Below are 18,047 nucleotides of genomic sequence, written 5' to 3'. Positions count from 1 at the left end.
ATTTAAATATAAATAGTAGTCACTTGTTATATTATTGATAGGGTGTAAACGTTAATTATAATTTTTAATAATAAAATCAAATCCTTCCTAACAAGTAATCCAAAATTCGGCCATGGCGCCATCTATTCGAAAATGGCTCAAATTACTCAACAACTTACCAATCGATTTTCCACAACAGAGGAACACTAGCGCTAACTATGTATATTATGCTTTTAATTTATTAAAGATCAAACGATTGTTGGATGCTGGATGACATTGGGTGAATTAAATAAGGCTGTCTTTCCGAAGACCTGTCAAATCCTATTTGGCTGAAATTTTGCAAATAGCTTCATTTTGCGTAAAATAAAGTTTGTGAGAAGGATTTTTGGCAACTTGAAAAAAATTTTTGTATTATTTTAATATTATTTCCTACATTTGAGTTCCTCAAAAACAAAATAGGTTGGGTTATGGTATATTTTACGGGACGGGGTTGCAGGGGAAGGGCTGAGCCTCTCCCCCGCCCATTTGTTGAACAATCAAAATGTGCAACAGTACCGAAAATATTTGAAGTGCTGTTGTAATATTCCAACGGTAATGTCATTCTCTCCTTTACCGATACAGTGTCAATACCGGGAACGGGAATGCCGAGCTCTCTTGAGGACGAAAGAAAAGAAAAGCGGAGGAGATCCATTTTATCAATTATTGGAAGACATTAAATATGTACTTATATAATGAAAACTAATGAAGAACGTATACAGAATACTGTTGTAATCTTATTCTACGCGGTGTCAGTAATGCAGAAAATTACACTAACATGGTAAAACATTTTTCGCAAAATTTTGAGTCTTAGTCTTTGAGTCGCAAAAAATCCTTCTCGCAAATATTGTTTTTATGCAAAATGAAGCTATTTGCAAAATCTGAGCCAAATCGGGTTTAACAGGTCCAATCTCATCTGGGGGTGTCTGGGACCCCCTAAATCATGATCCCTCGAAAACAAAGGCATGTCCAGTCTTCTACTATGTATAGTCACTGCAAGTGTGTTTGAGAAAATTCTGTTAATTTTTCACATGGATCACGTAACTTAACAGGGAAGCTGGAATTTGGTGAAACAGTGTACATCGAAATGATTGAGTCGTGCACAAAAAAGCGAATGTTAACTGGCATTACATTATTAGGAGGGTTAGTTTCGTCCTACATTACAATTTATATAGCTTATATATTGAAATTGCAAACAACAATAACATCATAAAATGTATCTTTTCATTACAGATTAACAGTATTAGTATTAATTGTTGAAAGTCATTGGACAGATAGTCCAAGTAAACTATATTTGGAAAATTTTGAAAACAATGCAACATGTATCTCTGGAGAGGAATATGAAGTACTTTCAGAATGCCATCCATGTACTGCTTTTGAAATAGCTAGTAAAAGCATTGATGTATGTGTTCATGCAAGATACAAAGAAGTATTAAAATGTAAAAGTGGTGAGACTATAACAAGAAGGTAATTTTTTAGTTAATAGGAACTTCATAATAAGCAATGGTGACCATGTTACTTGAATAACACATGTATTTTAGTTGTGACAGGGTAGCTTGGTTAGAAGAAAGAGAATTTTGGAAGTTTGAAACACTCATGTTCCTTTTGGCATTCACCTCTTGTATCAGTGTCTATTGGAGAGAAAATATTCTGAGACAAAGGATAATAAGAAAAGTAGCCAAACAACTAAGGGTTAGCGTATAGCTAGCCTCAAGTAATTAATATTTTTATTTGTTTTATCAACACCTATATGATTTCTTAGGCAGCTGATAAAGATGGATGAAGCTTATTTGGAAGTATATTCCTTGGCAGAGTTGTGTTTAGCACCGATAGAAACAATAGTAACACTGTTCACTGTTAAGTATTGCAAATCTAAGATCAACATTAAACTTATACTAAGTAAAAAAAAGCCTCTTGAACGAGCATATGCGATAGATATATCAAATTTTGTATACGAGGTTATGGATGCACATAAAATCCCATATCATGCAAGTTCGTGCGAATTACCAATTATTATTGTAAATAAAACTAGCTGTGTTGCAGGACTTTGTGCGATTTTACGGCAAATCGTTAAAGAAGTCACGGCAGAACATCCGAAGCATTCTTGCCGGAAATTATTAGGATTCAAGGAATCGTGTTTAACTGCTTGTTCGGAAACAAGCGTTTGGACGAAATTTTGCGAGGTAGATTTAATTCTAACGGTGAAGTTTCTACACGCGGACAGCGAAATAGAGAGTGAATTACCTATCAGCATGGCAAGGTTTGAACGCCACATGTCGCAACCAGTTAGACTGCATAATCTGTACAAATATACTATGTCCAAAAAATGTTCTGACGAAAGTTTAATTTTGCCAGAGGGATTGCGTTTACTGGAACATACGTACGCGGAGGGCTCGCATATAACATTAGCAGATATAATTATATTTGTTTGTACACATATTTTATTAACTGTATTCTCGAGTGAGACAACAATGAATTTGCTTCCACTTACAGCCAAATGGTACAAAAAGATGATCGAAGATCACATTATAGTTGAATGCCTTAAGTTACTGCCACTGTTAAAGAGTCAAAGCATAACCGAATTCCATTACACTCTTCCTCAAGTGGCAAACCAGAGTTTGTATAAAAGCGATCCAAAGAGATACAAACCAAGAAGTCGCATTTATACGAGACAAGAAGACATCGAAGATTCATTGGAATTGTTCAAAGCGTTAAACATACAAACCAATCTCGACCTAGAACCATTTGGTGCAGAATTGAATCTAGACTGGTCCTCGATACCGTATGACGCTACACCAGAAGGCGGTTCTCTACCGTTAACTCGTTTAAAAAAGAAACAAGAACAACTAGAAAACATGTGTAAGCCTGTGATGAAATTGGCTAAAGCGGGAAACATTATTGTGGACTTTTGTTCTGGTAGCGGTCACTTGGGTATCCTAGTCGCGTATCTGTTGCCCTATTGCACCGTCATATTGTTAGAGAACAAAGAACAATCATTAAACAGAGCCAAAGAAAGAGTGAAGAAACTCAGGTTAACAAACGTTAAAATTTACCAATGCAATTTAGATTACTTTAAAGGGCACTTTGACATTGGTATGTCATTACACGCGTGCGGAGTAGCAACTGATTTAGTTATACAACAATGCATCAGATTAAAGGCTATTTTCGTCTGCTGCCCTTGTTGCTATGGATCGCTTCACGATTGTCACCATTTAACTTATCCAAGGAGTAACGTTTTCAAGAAACAAATGGAACCGGAGAAATACATTGTTCTTAGTCATGCTGCTGATCAAACGCATGACGAACAGAACGTTAAGACCAAACAAGGCTACGAATGCATGGCGATTATTGATACCGACAGAAAGCTAGAAGCTGAACAATTTGGCTACAAAGTGTATCTTTCGAAATTCGTACCGAACACGTGTACGCCGAAAAATCACATACTAGTAGGGATTCCTAGAAAAGAAACTGTATGTACAGAATACGTAAGCTGATCGCGTGTGTATTTTCACCGTCTTTTTATATATATATATATATATTTATGTGAATACGAATGAACTTGAAAACTATTCTTGTTATTGAATCAACGATCTTCGAATAAAACTATGTTCACTTACCCAAGAATCGAAGCGTATCTACTTTAATCGTACATCTATCTTAAGCTATGAACAAAGCACTTAATGTTGTTGCGCTAGTTTTATTAATAATTGTACGAAGAGATTTTTTATTGGTATGTACAAAAAAAGGAGAAAAAGAATGATATGATATACAAATTATTAGCGTCACCTCGGGTGTCTTACACAGTTTTTCGTCTATTATTTAAGTAGCTAGGGAGAACATGAAATGCAAAAAAAATTAAAGGTTGTACAAAGTATATTAAGGAACTAGGGAATATTTACTTTTTGCTATACCACTACAAGCGCTGAGTATGTTTTCCCTTAGACAATATTGAAATTTAAATATTCTTTGCTTTTATTTTTTACCATTTAACATTCTGTTCTGTTTTTTTTCTGTTTGTTTGTTTCAACACTTAATTTTGGTCTTTTAATAAAATGGCTAATAAAGAACGAAGATAGAAGATACCATTTATACATTTTTATGTCTTTAAGAATTGGATTTCGTGTACTATTTACAATTTCAGTCATACGAGCACAGATACACTACCACAGAGTATGTTAGCCGTATCTGGTATTCCTTTCACTTAAGTAATAAGTTTATTTCTTAATCAACTTCACCTACCAAGCTTTTTTTGTCCCCGTGTGAAAGATAATACTTAACATCAAGAGATCTTAATAATTGTTTTAAGCTGAACTAACTTTGTGGGATGTAGCGCAATGCACGTAAGAGAAGTCCGTAAACGTATTTCAGTACATCTTTTTTTTTCTTTTTTCTTTCAAAAGATTTAGTAATGTTATAATGACAAACAATCGAAACTTAAAAATAGTGTCGTTCATAGCAAAAACTATATTTTTATAGGTACGTTTAAAAACCACGAACAAAAACAAACTGTCCAAAGACCTGCTTTAAAATACCCGCCACAAAACAAAATGTTTTGCAAAGAAAAATTATAATATAAGATTCTATGATAATACTTAAACCTATGTAAATTCATATGTATACAAAAAAAAAATTGATGAACGCAATCATCAAGTAGTAGTTTTGAATAGCAAAATATAAAGAAAGAAGGATATTAAGAGATTTACAAACTCTTTAAAATAAAAATATACGTCGAAGAATGTTGAACAGGTCTTTTATGGCAGTTTGTTTTACTTCTCGCTTACACAAATCGAATTCCTTTTTCCCAACGTTTGGCTTTACAGCATTAAATAATCACACGAAACGTCGAAATTTCTCATTTTATTATTTCATGTAAGTTTTATCGAAGATTCAAAAATGCAAGGATCAATTGATGTACCCACTAGATATAAACTTTAAATACGACGCACGGATAAAAGGAGATTTGAGCCAGCCCAATCATTGTACTTTCATTAGAAATTCAATCGAACGCTGAATCACCGTTTCAGGTAAATCAATTGGTCCTTTTATCCTTTGTTTTTTTTTTTCTTTTTTTTTGCCTAGTTAAAAAGACCGACGTGCCAACCACAACACAACAAGCACAGTGCTCCTAACAAAGTACTTATGTTCATACCGTATATTGCTTAAGTTAAAGAGCTTATAAACACGGCATTCTCAACAATTTTAATATCCTCTAAAGAAAATTACTTTGCACATAAAATTCTGATCTTTTCTTCCCAATTTGCATGATTCTAAGAACTTAATTCTAACTATTCAAATAGAATTTCCACAGGACAATGTTGAATCAAGGAATTTTTAATTGATATTATCTAAAGACACCTGTAACAAATAAAATTACATTCACAAGACAGGTGTCATGTATTTGCGATTCTACTTATAAAGAAAAATACTCTAACAATGATTGAAAGTTCTTCGAACGTGTACTTGAATTTAGGTGGCACGTCTGAAAGGAGAGAGCGTCCGGTTTAGAAGCCCGTTAATTTATTAATCTATACAGAACTGATAATAATTAGCGTTTTTTTTTTCTTCTTCGAGTTTATTTTTTGTCGTCCCTTAGGAAATGGATCACGACTCTCCGTTGCCACTATCGTCACCGTCTTCGTAATCGCTGGCGCTCATTTGCTCGTCGTCGTCGTCGTCGTCCAGCTCGTACTCGTCGTCGTAGAAATCCGTCATATCTAATTGTTGCTCGGCCGGCCTCGCATGAGTTTTGATGCAGTAATCTTCCAACGTTACAGGCACCACGATACCTTCTTTTTCAGCTTCCATTTTAGCCGCCTGCGCTTGTTTCCTACAACGACGTGGACAATATTCTCTTTTTTTTTTTTTAACTTTAATTTTAAACCTCTTAACGCTATTAATAAGGGTTATTAATAATATTAACAGGTCATCAAAATTTCCATTTGAGAATACAAATAGTTATCAAAGTGAAGATTTAATTATAAAGCCAATTATTTAACTAAATTTCAAATTGAAAGTCTTCCACAATCCTTGATTTCCATTTACACATATGATTTCCTGTGTTTATAATATTACGGGCATAAAATTCGGGAATAAATGAATGTTATTATACCTTATGATATTTTCATATTCTTTATCTTTTCCCTTGGAGTCGCGCCAGCGCCTGTACATCACAGAGGCGTCCACGTTGGCGGGGCTGTACGTGTTGGGCTCGTTCAGAAGCGAAATCACCGACAGGAGGATCGTCCTGTTCCAAAACCAGAACTCGTTTAACGTTTTTGCACGGCATAAAGCTCAGAAGGATCTGATAATAAGGTGGTCAGACTCGAACGGGTATAAATATTATTTAATACACTCGAGGATGTCCGTGTAGCTTTTTACACCATCGCCTTTTTCCCTTCGTTTCCTCTCACCTGACATTCTGTGTTGGATTCCACCTCTCACACGGTAGTTCTCCACTTTGTGGATCGTCTACGGGTGGATGCAGGATCGATATGCACAGGTCTCCATTCTGCGTATGCAACAATGAAGAAATTTTTATTACAGGCTTTAAATATTTATTTTATATGTAAAGAAAAAAAAAAAAAAAAGGAAAAGTAAAGTGGATAGGATCGTAAATCTCTGTAAACGCGCGATCATCAAAGCGTTCAAACGTTCAGTCAAGGGTAACGACCAACTTTGGCTAAGAAAAGAGACTCGTTTGACCCGAGATGGTGGAAGGGAGTCGGTAAGTTCCGCGTTAATCGTCCCTGAAGGCACATTGCCCGTCGTGGAAACGAGCTACGAAGGACGAAACGTATCTCGGTGTCTTTCGTGAATCTGAAAATTCTCCTTATAACACACCATATTTGGAGCTCGAGACACGTATCGGTGTATAAAGTATTCGCTTTGAAGAGAACACGCGACACGCTACTCGTTGAAAACCTCTTCGTGCTTCTTTTCCCTGTCCATGAAGAGAGGTCGAGCAAGCCCAGGATAAAACCGACTACAGGTTGCCTCAAAAAAGATGTACTGCAAATTCTCCATAATAAAAGAAACTTAAAACGTCAATATATACATTCTACTTCTGACGGTGAGTCAAGTGGGCGCAGCAAATCATGAAATTTGAAAAGAAATGATAACTGCATGTACAAATTAAAATTAGACACCCTGTACACTTGTGTGGTAAGATCCGACGTGGACACAAAGCCGTAGCATACCGCAATGCCGTTGGCTAATGGCCAGCATAGAAGAGAACACGTTCTCCTGGTTCCTTAGCCTACTGCGATTTTCGAAAATTTATGACACTATTCTATAGCGAGCAGAAAAAGACAGAAATGAAGAAAATAATGTAAGTAGTAAGAAAATTTTTAGTGCTTCGAGATGGTACTTAACACGAAAAATCCCAAAGAATGGGACTTTGGCTATTATTATAAGAATGAAATACACATTACAACAAATGTATCTGATTTCCAATGACGTGCAACAGGTCTTGCAATTTTTTGCTTAGATCATGGCACGATGCACAATGCATTTTTGTGTTTTAGTATACTATACTGTTTCTGTACTATACTGTTCTACACGCGGTTCTGCGATGCAGGAAACAAAAATAAATCTCGACTTTGATGCCCAAAAATACCTACTTATATATGTTAATTATACGACGCAAATTTAAATATAATAAACGACGACTTCCTGCATCGACTGAATTTACTTGTCGAGCTTGAAAAACTCGTAATTGCATGCTACCACTTGCATGCCTGAGGAATATTTTAAATAATTATAAAAATGGGGTACTCTTGTTTTTATTTTAACAATTAATGATTTTTCTATTATTTGCAATTATAATTTCTAATAATGAAGGGGTTAAAAAGAGCACACCTTCTCGAAGAAGGAGAGGGAATCTCGCATTGGTCAGCCTCGAAAATAGATTTCTTCGATGAGAACTATCACGAAAATTATAACACAAACGGGACACGTGGCTCCTTTGGAACCTCGTAAATTTGCACAGAAGTGTACGGTCTTTAATTAGGTCACCATGCATCGCGAGCGTTGCCAAATCCTCCTTATTACTGGAAACAATAAACACATTTTCAGTAAAGAAGAAAGGATATATTTTTGATGCTTTGAAAAGAAAGTTAAAGATCGTATAAAATGATCAATCATCGAATTAAATTCGACACGAGGTGATTGAACCATTTTCACGGTTTCAATGCGACGATGAATCACAGCGAAACTTGGTCCACGTTCTCTCTCGAAGAGAAACTCTCCTTACTGATTCGAACAGGAAGCTTTACAGACGATCAACGTTTCTAAATATCTTCGCGGAATGTGTAGGCGTGCGTGTCATTTTCGAAATGCCCAGCCACGAAACGTCCAATTATTTTCACCGTGAAAATTCATTTTTCTTCGAACTACATACGTCGACGGGTGAATTCGAGATGCTCGTATATTCTCGAAAGCTTTTCGAAAAAGATATAAAATCACGAACGTCCCGAATTAAACGACTTCCACGAATATTTATCCGTGGCGTGACTATATTTTCAAAGACAGTAAAATATCAAATAGAAGCGAATTTTCTGTTCGTTTCTGTAGTAAAATATACTGTGTTGTCTTGGTCGGTTCTCGTGCAGCTACCTGAGATCTTGTCCCGTTAATCCATTCCAGACCAGGTTCTTATTATAAGACTATCTCACCAGGGGCCGGGATTATTTTCCTACCTATTTACACCGATGTAAAATACTAACATTTTACGTCGACTTCAAAGAAATATCAATTTTAATGATCACGCGTTGTTTTGAACGTAGCTTTTTTAATTGCATTTTGAATACCGGCTGGTAATATCAATTTGTGTTTTTTTTTTTTTTCCGTAAAACGCGTCTGACCCTACCCTGGTACTCGAGGGTTGATCGAGGTCCTGAGAGCGACCTTACACGAGAGCGTTTCCACCTTACAGAGCCGAGTCGTTCGTAAACTCGTGGCAATACACGAGCCACCACACCTGAGACGCACCTTTGCACACAGCCAATGGGTATGGTGCATAAACGCAGACTCGGGAGCGCACGAGTTGCACATAGATCGGGTGTCTGTGTGTGTCGACACACGTACCGCCGGTCAAACGTTTCACGGTTCGTCGAATCTTGAGGCGACGACCTCTTCGCGAGTGCAACGAAGCCTACAGATTTTGTAACGATTCCACCTTTTTGCTCGTCCCACCGCTGGACATCGTACCTACGATCTTATACACTGCGTGTCACAACTACCGAACAATTTTAGTTTTAAACGATACGTTTAGTATTCGTAGGACGCACACGGTGCGTCGTGTATACTTCACTGTTCAGAATATAAAGAATAGCTAGCTGACCTCTTTCGTTATCTTCCACCCATTATCTTTACGGGCAAATAGAAAATTGTCTCTTCTCCTTTTTGTTCCTCCGAGAATCTATTATCCAGATTTCAACAGCGAAGAGCTGTAACTCGTCATTCGACGAACAGCTCTAAGGGAACAATAGCGTTTTGCTCTCGTTGCCGGAGGAGTGAAAAATTCGAGCAGAAAGAGAGAGCTATTATTGTCTGGCCGTGTCTCGTGTTTACAGCCACGTCGTAAGATCCCCCGTGGTGCAAGAAATCTCTCACGCACGTGACTCACGTGGCCAGACGATTCCGGACAAAAGACTTTTCGCATGAAGTCATTTGGTTGTCATTGAACACGCCATGATTACGTAGAATTCGCTAGATTAAAATCGAATTACCTGAAGCGCCCCTCGAAATGTACGTAACCACAGCCAGCTTAGTTAGTCTACAATTTCCGTAGACTTGATGGATCAATAAATTGGAACTAAACGCTGTAATTTAATTTAATTTCAATCAAATTAAATCACAACGATTTTCCGATAAACCTGCATAAAGGAAAATTAATTTTTCCATGAGAAAAAATAAAATACAACGGACCTGCAACGATGGTATTAGACGGAAGTGCATTGGCCTCGGTGCGAGCACGGGAAGTCTTCGCGTATGAAAAGTATTCATTGCACGGAAAATAGCTTAGCGAACACAGCGGTCGAGCATTGATATATTCGCACGATATAATGAAACGGAACTTTCGTTAGGAAAAGTTGGCTGAATTCGTGTTAACGATGGGTTACCATTTTTTTCCACGTTCAATCAAGAATTCAAGTGAAAACAGTTACTCGAAACAAATATAAAGTCTGACACGATTATTGTACAATATATATCAATTTGAGGCTGAAGATTTGATTAAAATGATTTAATACTATTACAGAAAATCAAGAAGGTTTTTTTAACTCGTTTCAAGGAACGAAAACGAAATTCATCTTTCCCAGATTGCCAATACCACGAACTCTGGTAAATGATCATGTTCGCTGCACCCATCGGGGTTGTATAATTAATGTAACAGCCCGACGCATGAAATTTACGCGCGTTTATTCCCGTTAGCCATAGCGTGTTCGCCTGTCTGATCCCTTCCAACAAGTGACTGGACACGGATGTCCAAGGAGCCTTTCGACGGTCATTGACTCTTTGCTAGTCTCTGAAGGGTCACACGAAGAGCACGCGAGAGATGCTTTAAGAAGTGGTGAATAATAAGATGCTTAGAAGACGGGGTCGTACACAACCCACGCTGAACTCTTTTAATTTAGCCACTTAACTTCTTTACCTCGTTTCCATCTATTAGAAGACATACTAATTGCAAGCTGAAAATTAATAATTCCAAAGAAATTAATTAAACAGCGCAAAGATGAATATTCCCGGAAACTTGAAATTGCTTGTGTACCAAAAAAAAAGAAAAAAGAATAGAAAAGAAAAAACGAGAGCGTCGCGTCGAGTCCTGCGGATAACGATGCGAACGCTGTAGCAGAGGGTTGAAAGACAAAGAGAAAATCGTAGAAAGCGAAAGGGAGACACGGCGAAAAGAGAGAGTGACGGAGGAGGGACGAAGGGTGGAGGATTGAACGACAGCCGCAGAGGCTGAAAAGGGACGAGGGAAAAAAAAACACGCGAAGAGACGTAACGAAGAGGGATGAAAAGAGGTGTATACAGGAGGGAGGATCGATAATTCTCGTATTTACCTACCTCGTACACGTTCGGATGCCAAACTTTCGTCATAAACCGAATGCTTGGCGGACTGTATGGATAATCTGGCGGGAACTTCATGTGTGCCTGTAACAGAAAACAAAAGGAAAAAAAAAAGAAAGAAGAATGAACGGACACTCGCGTTGAAAAACGGTTGACTGGCAACCACGAGTCGATCGATAATCAGTTATGCAAATTATCAAAGGGTGACCAGCACCGTTTGTTCCGGGAATTATGTACGAGTCATTTACGAATTGTTCAACACGCGTCCGAGAAAATTGAACGATACACGCGTTGTCGTTCAGGGTTGAAAAAATCAGTCGCTAGTGCAGGCAAGTGAACTTACCCGGAAAAACATCGAACAACATAGGAGTCGATGAAATTCGATTCGTTTTGCGTATCAAAAGGGTCGATATATAGAGTGTTAAAAAAAAAAAAAGACGATTTTCTCCAGATGTGCCATTTCACGCCCTATTATCTTTTTTATTCTGAAAGAATGAAAACAACCCCTGCGATTGCGTTATCTTTCAGTATAAATTGGTTGTTTCTGGGAGATCCCAACATGACCGACGGGAAAGTTCATCGTGCCAGTAAATTAATTTCGGTGGGTGCAATTCACCACAGTTTAGATGTAATTCTACCGGGGAAACATAAACAGAGGCACGGATGGAAAGTAAGTTAATTCTAGGACGCGCTATCCCGGAGGACGGGCTTGGATATTTGGGCCATGACCAGGTTGCGATCAATATAGCGTCCCGTCGGTGAAGCATCGACGAAAGTCTGCCAGCAACGTTGGGACAATCCTTGCATACATTCCTGTGAAAATGGATTCGTTCTGTACTCAGTGCAAACGGAAAGTAAAAGATCACAAGGAAGGTCTTATTAAATAAATAAAACTATTCAAGGTCCAGCGAATTAAAATATCTAACAATAAGTAGTTCCTTGGATCGCAACGATAGCTGAAGTCGATGAGTTGGAGGCCGCAAATGGGCCAATAAATATTCTGACGATAATGATAGTCGACTACATGCGCCGAGGATATGTTTGCGTTATCAGACACGCACGGTACGTGTTTACGGTCTGAAAGAAGAAAACACGAGGCAAACAGATGGCAGAGCATCGAAATCCCTGCTTGATTGCAGAGCTCGTTGTTTAACGGAAAAGAAGCAAGATCACTTTAGGATTGAAGAAGGATTACATTAAAGTGGAAGGAGAACGATATCAAAGAACAGTCAGCAGCTCGATAACAATCGGGAAAGGAAAAATGTAACGATCTGAAGTTTTTCCGTCATTCCTAAGAAAACTGCTGCGTTACTCATCGTTCAACGTTTACAAAGGCTACGGTAAATCGTACTATTAGATGTTCCAGAAATAGAGCCTGAATAGAGCGCAACTATCAATGTGAATGCTTACACGAGTTTGAAATTTTCTTTATAGCTTGAGCGTGCCAATAGTGTAAATCGAGCTTTATAGTCGTTGTTGCGAGAGAGGTGAAAGGATTGAGCGGGCCAAAATCAGGCAGAAGGATAAGGAGGTAGGTGTCTCGATAGTAGAAAATGACACGAACAAACAACGATGGAGACCCATTTTGCCGTTGAAGCGAGTTCACCGTGTCTGACCTCTTTTGCGACGGGCGCTTTTCCCCGCGAGGAAAAATACGCCGTTCATCCGAAGCAGAATGGGATTGGGTGAAAGTCGTTCAGGTGATTCAAGGGATGCCGTCCAAAGATAGATCCGAGACAATGCACGAAAACGTTTCGTGTAACTTGCCAAACGTTTGATCGTTTCTTCGACTTCATCTGGGTCGATTGTAAATCCCAAAGGAACGAGAAGCGGCTGCTTAACCATTTAGAACTTTAAGACCTAGTTTTAGGGAACACGTGCTTGCCACTACAGGCTGATCCACGTGACTTTTTCTTTAATATACTTAACAAAAAATTTAGAGGAATATATATTTTTGCAAATACAACACGCTTGTATAAAATTAAAATTAAAATTAAAAAAAAAAAAATATGCCCTTGCGGGGATTCGATCTGGCGATCCTTAGTTTTGAAATTCCCGCCCTTCGCCGCTCAATTCTTGTAACTATTAAAATATCTCCTATGTTTTATAATGTAGATAAATATTATAAGATCTATTAAATTATTTTTATTAAAAAAGTTTGTACTTATTTTCCTTGACAACTTGAGGTAAAACTCAGATCTCAACTCCTCCTTGTAATTTACGATTATGAATCTCGTAAGAATAGACTTACGTACACGCGACTCGCGTGTACGAAATGATACCGATTCGCAAATAACGGTGTTGTTCTCGACACACGTTTGTGTGAGTCGTGACCAGTTACACTGTGGGAAGATACATACACTAGCGTTACGTGAATAAGCATTCGTAAATTTATAACGAGCCAGTGAGTGGTTTAGAAAGCGGACGCAAACCTACGCGAAAAAAAAGTGTATATAACTGCTGCAACGGCAGAATTCATTTTCTACGTGAATACTTGCTGTAACGACTGACAGGAAAAAAAACTAGGGAATTTGTCTTGAGAATAAATTTACAATGTGTGTCAGGATATCGAAGATGAATTATCGATACGAGCGAAGTGCGATGAGAATGAATCAATCGTAGAACGCAATCGATTCGCCTACGCTGAGTAATCTTTAGTTTTCAAGATTACTCAATACTGCTTGGTAGTCGTTGGTTGTTTTGTGTTACGTGTAAACAGAACTCGTCGAATCGTAACAGTATGCAAAGCCGATCAAATAAACTTTCCTATAATAAATCGGTGAAATTCACCGATCGACAAGAATAAAAATGAACATTAGTCCCGATATGTTTTTGGTTAAGGTAATCGTAATGCTTTGCGTGTCATCGTCGTATTTGTTTTTAAGTAGAAACGCGCATACGTGTACTGTCCAGATTATTTAGACACAAATAGACGTAATGGTAGAATTTTTTAATATAAAATTGGCTTGTCATTTCTCAATTCAAATTAACGCATAGCAATTATATTTAATCTAACTGTTGTTACGGAAAAACAAAGTAAGTGTCGGGCGCGATTAATAAAAAAGATATACACTATCAGTATAATATTTGCAACCGTGTTTGAAAATATTTGAACAGTAGCAGTATCTTTCAACGAAAAATGTAAATATATTCGTCAAACATTGCATCCGTTGAAAGAGAAAGTTAGAAACATAACCAACAAAATGAAAAGTGTTAATGCAAGAAAAAGAAATCGAGAGTCAAACGAATTTTCATTTTTACTCGATGAATTTTTCGGTATGATTAATTGTTGAAAATAATTGTAGCAATTACCTTGAAATATCCTCCTTGGTAAAGCGTATCTGGAGGCCCGAAGATAGCCACTTCCCACTCAAACATGTTGTCCTCGTTAACGAGTTTCACGCGGAATCCTTCAACGGGTTCCTCTTGAAGACTTTTATATTCCAGAGCAAGTGCCCTAAGAGCGCTACTCGTTGTTTGTGCCATAATTTTCTTCTGGAATTGGAGTTAAAGTCCGTTCCAGAGTACAGAACGTCCCAAACCTCCTGAAGTGGTAGCACAGAACACTACAGTCGGACGGACGCCTTTGTGAACACTGCTTCTTCTCGGAAGGATCAATTGCCAACGGGTTTTCGGACAATTTCAGGCCTCTATCACGATTTCCTTAGCTATACCTCAACGCTTCGTGATCTTTCACTCGCGGCAGAACGTTTTCTATGACGATAATACGATTCTGCACACTAAATAAACAAAGAAAATATGATCAGACCTACAAACTGCGAACTGCTCTGCAGTCAACAATACACCATTCCCAATGCACGCATCTCTAGCAAAACAGCTGACGTACCTTCTGCGTCAGCGTTGCCTTCTACGCATGCGTAACACAATATTCCCTAGCTTTCGCCTGCACCTTGACTATTTTGGAGGTTAAAATGAAGTTAGAACGAATTAATTATTACAATTGAATAATTGTAATGATACGCTTCTTAAACTGTTTTAATTAAACGTATAAAATTTAGAAGAATTTAAAGTTCGATTCAATAAATATCTAGACTTCCTGTTTCTTCATTGGCAAGTATATTCTCAATCACGTGATACGTGGACTGTGTATGCTAGTTACTTTGTTTCTTATTAAAGAATAGCATTCATTGAATGCATTTTTGTACAGCTACAGGAGCAACAACCAATCAGTAAAAATATACATGAATGTAATATATTCTTATTGGATGATACTGGACAAACATATAGGACATGTAAATGCTTGCTGCATGATAGTATTTAATGAAAAGAATTAATGAAGTGCATATATTACTTTATATATGCATCCATCCAGGAGTTTATAATTACACGGATAACAAAGCAGGATAGAAATGCATAATTTATGAATCCACCATATTCTCATTAAATCACATTATCTTGACTCCCAATGATACTCAATTTTATGTAATATTTTTTTATTGCATTTTTAATACCCATCCATGTGTATATAAGAACTGAAGAAACATCGAAAGACACATTTTTCCTTAAGATTCGAAGTGTTGTAAGAGGTTGGTGACATAGTGAAACAAGTGATTCGTCGAATTTATACCAAACAAGTTTAAAATTGAAAATACACAATGACTACTTACACTACGCCTATTATAAACCCCGAAATTTTAAAAATCTATTGTTTTTGGGGTAGTATACTTGCTTTAAAGTTACTGGCAATGGTACCATTAACGGCACGACAAAGATATGCAAAAAAGGTATCTTAAAACAGATAATTCTGCTTTTTATATTTTATCCATAAATAACGAAAATACTAATTTCTATATATTTATTACAGGTATTTATGACCGAAGAAGATGCAAAATGGTTAAAAAATTCAAAAGTTGTTTACAATGATCCAGATGTTGAACGTGTACGTAGAGCACACTTGAATGATTTAGAAAATATTCCTGTGTGGTATATAGTAACGCTCCTTTGGCTCACTACTGGACCTTCTACATGGTTAGCTGGGACTTTAATTAGAACTTTTGTGATTGCTAGAATTATTCATACAATATCGTATACTATTCTTCAGAAACAGCCACATAGAGCACTAGCATTTTTTGTAGGCATATTTGTCACTGTTTATGAAATAATTAGTACTATAATATTTTACTTGTAATATGAAGGATTATTCTGAAATCATATTTTTGTTATTTCATATATAAATACGTTACTTATCATTTTTACTGATTTCAATGCATGCTTGTAGAAATTTATATAAATTAAAAGTAAATTGATAAAAGTTATGCACAATAAAAATCATGGTGTAAGGTTATTTAGTCCTATTAATGCATTATTAGTACGATAAGCAATGGATTCAAAGTACAAAGCTTTATACAGCTTCATTATGTATATTTGTCTTAATCACTTGTATATCTAAATAAACTGTCAATAAAACTAACGTTTTAGATTTACTCGTTTTTCCTGTATCCAGTAATGGTACATATAAAATTTTATTTCTAACCTGATGACTGCTTCTTTATATAAGTTCTGTTTTGTTTTTTAAATACATTATTTTGTATTTGACAGAAAACAGATATACCATATAAATCTAAGAAACCTGAATTTATTTTTATATTTTTATTTTGCTACTTCCTTCGTATAACTATTAACCATATTCTCAACGAGTATTGAAATATAATACATCATGAAATATAAATTTTTACGTACCATGCTTTATTTCAGGCAATAAATGTTACTTTCATTATTCCGTATATTACCGCGAAAAAGGTGGCACAATGTACAGGTAAGGGTCATGCGCAAACATTGTTATGCGCGGTTGTTATGGCAACGTCATCGTGACGCTATTGGACGCGGGAACGTCAGACGTCGCGATGCATCTGTGAGGTGCGAACCGCCGTCGGTGCAACGGCGTCCTGCCGTTACCGAATGTGCACCAAACGATCGTTCGGTAATGTTAATAAAAATTTATGTGTCGTTTCGTTACGTCCTGTTTAAAAATGAGCGTGACAATGATCGAGAAATCGCTGTTGTTTCGCTCAAAACCGACGATCGATACGCCATGTAGAATAACATAAAAGGTAAGTGATACCTTCATTTATCGAAACTTTCTATTCGATAAAGAAAGATAAACTTTATTTGATTAAAATATATCACCATCGAAATATGGTTTCTTTAATTGTATCAATACTTCGAATTAGTGATGCAATTTAATAAGAAACGTATGAGATTATAAGTTTATCGCATTTACTGACGTCTAATCTCCTTCTTTCCTTTTTTCTTGATATTCTAATCGCAATTGTGTATTATGACAGATAATTATTTATAGAAACTGCAAATTTAAACTGTTTCTGCGAAAAACTGAATAAATTATCGTAGTGCCTGCGACAACACCGCATGTCTGACAGCTGTGCTATACCGTTTGCCGTCCTTTCAGGGGCTCTATACGCGATATAATCTTTCGGAACGCGTATCGGTTTTCTTTGAAGGCCATAGCATTCGCCGAGGCATCAATCAGTTGTAATTACAAGCAATTAAACATATTATCAGTGAAAAGAAGAAGAGAGATGAAAGTGGAATTATTGTATCGATGTCTGTACAGTAACCTCGTGTATTTGATTCTATTCTTGAATTATTCTTGAATTACGCGATATTTTGAATGTCACGGTGTACATTCATACGACAATTGCGATCGATTTTCACCAGAGTTTTACTTCTATCATTCATGGTACTGATAGTATACGATTTTCTATAGCGGAATGAAAATTGTATTTAAAACGATTATAGAACTTAACAAATCTAGGATGACTATGTAAACTGTATATAAGTAATTAGAGAATTTGATCATTCTTTCAGTACTGTATTCCTCGCACTTTCTGTTGTTTCATCAATACTCTCTCTTTGGTAACCGCATCCGCAATGCCAAAGACATATATGTATATACATTTTCACCGTGTACTGGCACGATTCTC

At 36.8% G+C, this 18,047-nt stretch overlaps 3 protein-coding genes across 8 annotated transcripts; 2 read left to right on the top strand and 1 right to left on the bottom strand.

Moving 5' to 3' along the window:
• Positions 1–988: 988 nt before the first annotated feature.
• Positions 989–5,224, top strand: LOC117600351 (jumping translocation breakpoint protein JTBR). Of its 5 annotated transcripts, XR_013063517.1 has the most exons (5): positions 989–1,158; positions 1,249–1,482; positions 1,557–1,707; positions 1,778–1,871; positions 2,059–2,200. XR_013063517.1 is itself a non-coding variant. In XM_076692524.1 (4 exons), exons 1-4 carry the CDS (start codon positions 1,103–1,105, stop codon positions 1,796–1,798), a joined length of 462 nt encoding a protein of 153 aa, XP_076548639.1. In that variant the 5' UTR covers positions 989–1,102; the 3' UTR covers positions 1,799–1,938. The 5 variants fall into 5 exon arrangements, 3 of the variants coding, with proteins under 3 accessions (XP_076548639.1, XP_034171564.1, XP_034171563.1); XR_013063518.1 differs by having other exon boundaries at positions 1,557–1,871; positions 2,059–2,104; XM_076692524.1 differs by lacking the exon at positions 2,059–2,200 and having other exon boundaries at positions 1,778–1,938.
• LOC117600349 (ubiquitin-conjugating enzyme E2 R2) lies at positions 5,056–16,927 on the bottom strand. 2 transcript variants are annotated; one of them, XM_034315688.2, is made up of 6 exons: positions 16,786–16,927; positions 14,398–14,818; positions 11,083–11,169; positions 6,426–6,523; positions 6,125–6,259; positions 5,056–5,842 (listed from the first exon to the last, which is right to left on the bottom strand). In XM_034315688.2, the coding sequence occupies exons 2-6, from the start codon at positions 14,569–14,571 to the stop codon at positions 5,617–5,619; spliced, it is 720 nt and encodes a 239-aa protein (XP_034171579.1). In that variant the 5' UTR covers positions 14,572–14,818; positions 16,786–16,927; the 3' UTR covers positions 5,056–5,616. The 2 variants fall into 2 exon arrangements, with proteins under 2 accessions (XP_034171579.1, XP_034171580.1); XM_034315689.2 differs by lacking the exon at positions 16,786–16,927 and adding an exon at positions 14,933–14,951.
• LOC117600350 (microsomal glutathione S-transferase 1) lies at positions 15,372–16,529 on the top strand. Its single transcript, XM_034315690.2, has 2 exons — positions 15,372–15,830; positions 15,911–16,529. The coding sequence occupies exons 1-2, from the start codon at positions 15,702–15,704 to the stop codon at positions 16,232–16,234; spliced, it is 453 nt and encodes a 150-aa protein (XP_034171581.1). The 5' UTR covers positions 15,372–15,701; the 3' UTR covers positions 16,235–16,529.
• Positions 16,928–18,047: the final 1,120 nt, after the last annotated feature.

This window comes from Osmia lignaria, chromosome 15, assembly GCF_051020975.1.
Source record: "Osmia lignaria lignaria isolate PbOS001 chromosome 15, iyOsmLign1, whole genome shotgun sequence".
Lineage (NCBI taxonomy): Eukaryota > Metazoa > Arthropoda > Insecta > Hymenoptera > Megachilidae > Osmia > Osmia lignaria.
The sequence above is the reverse complement of the archived record's forward strand: the minus strand, read 5'-3'. Positions and strand labels throughout refer to the sequence as shown.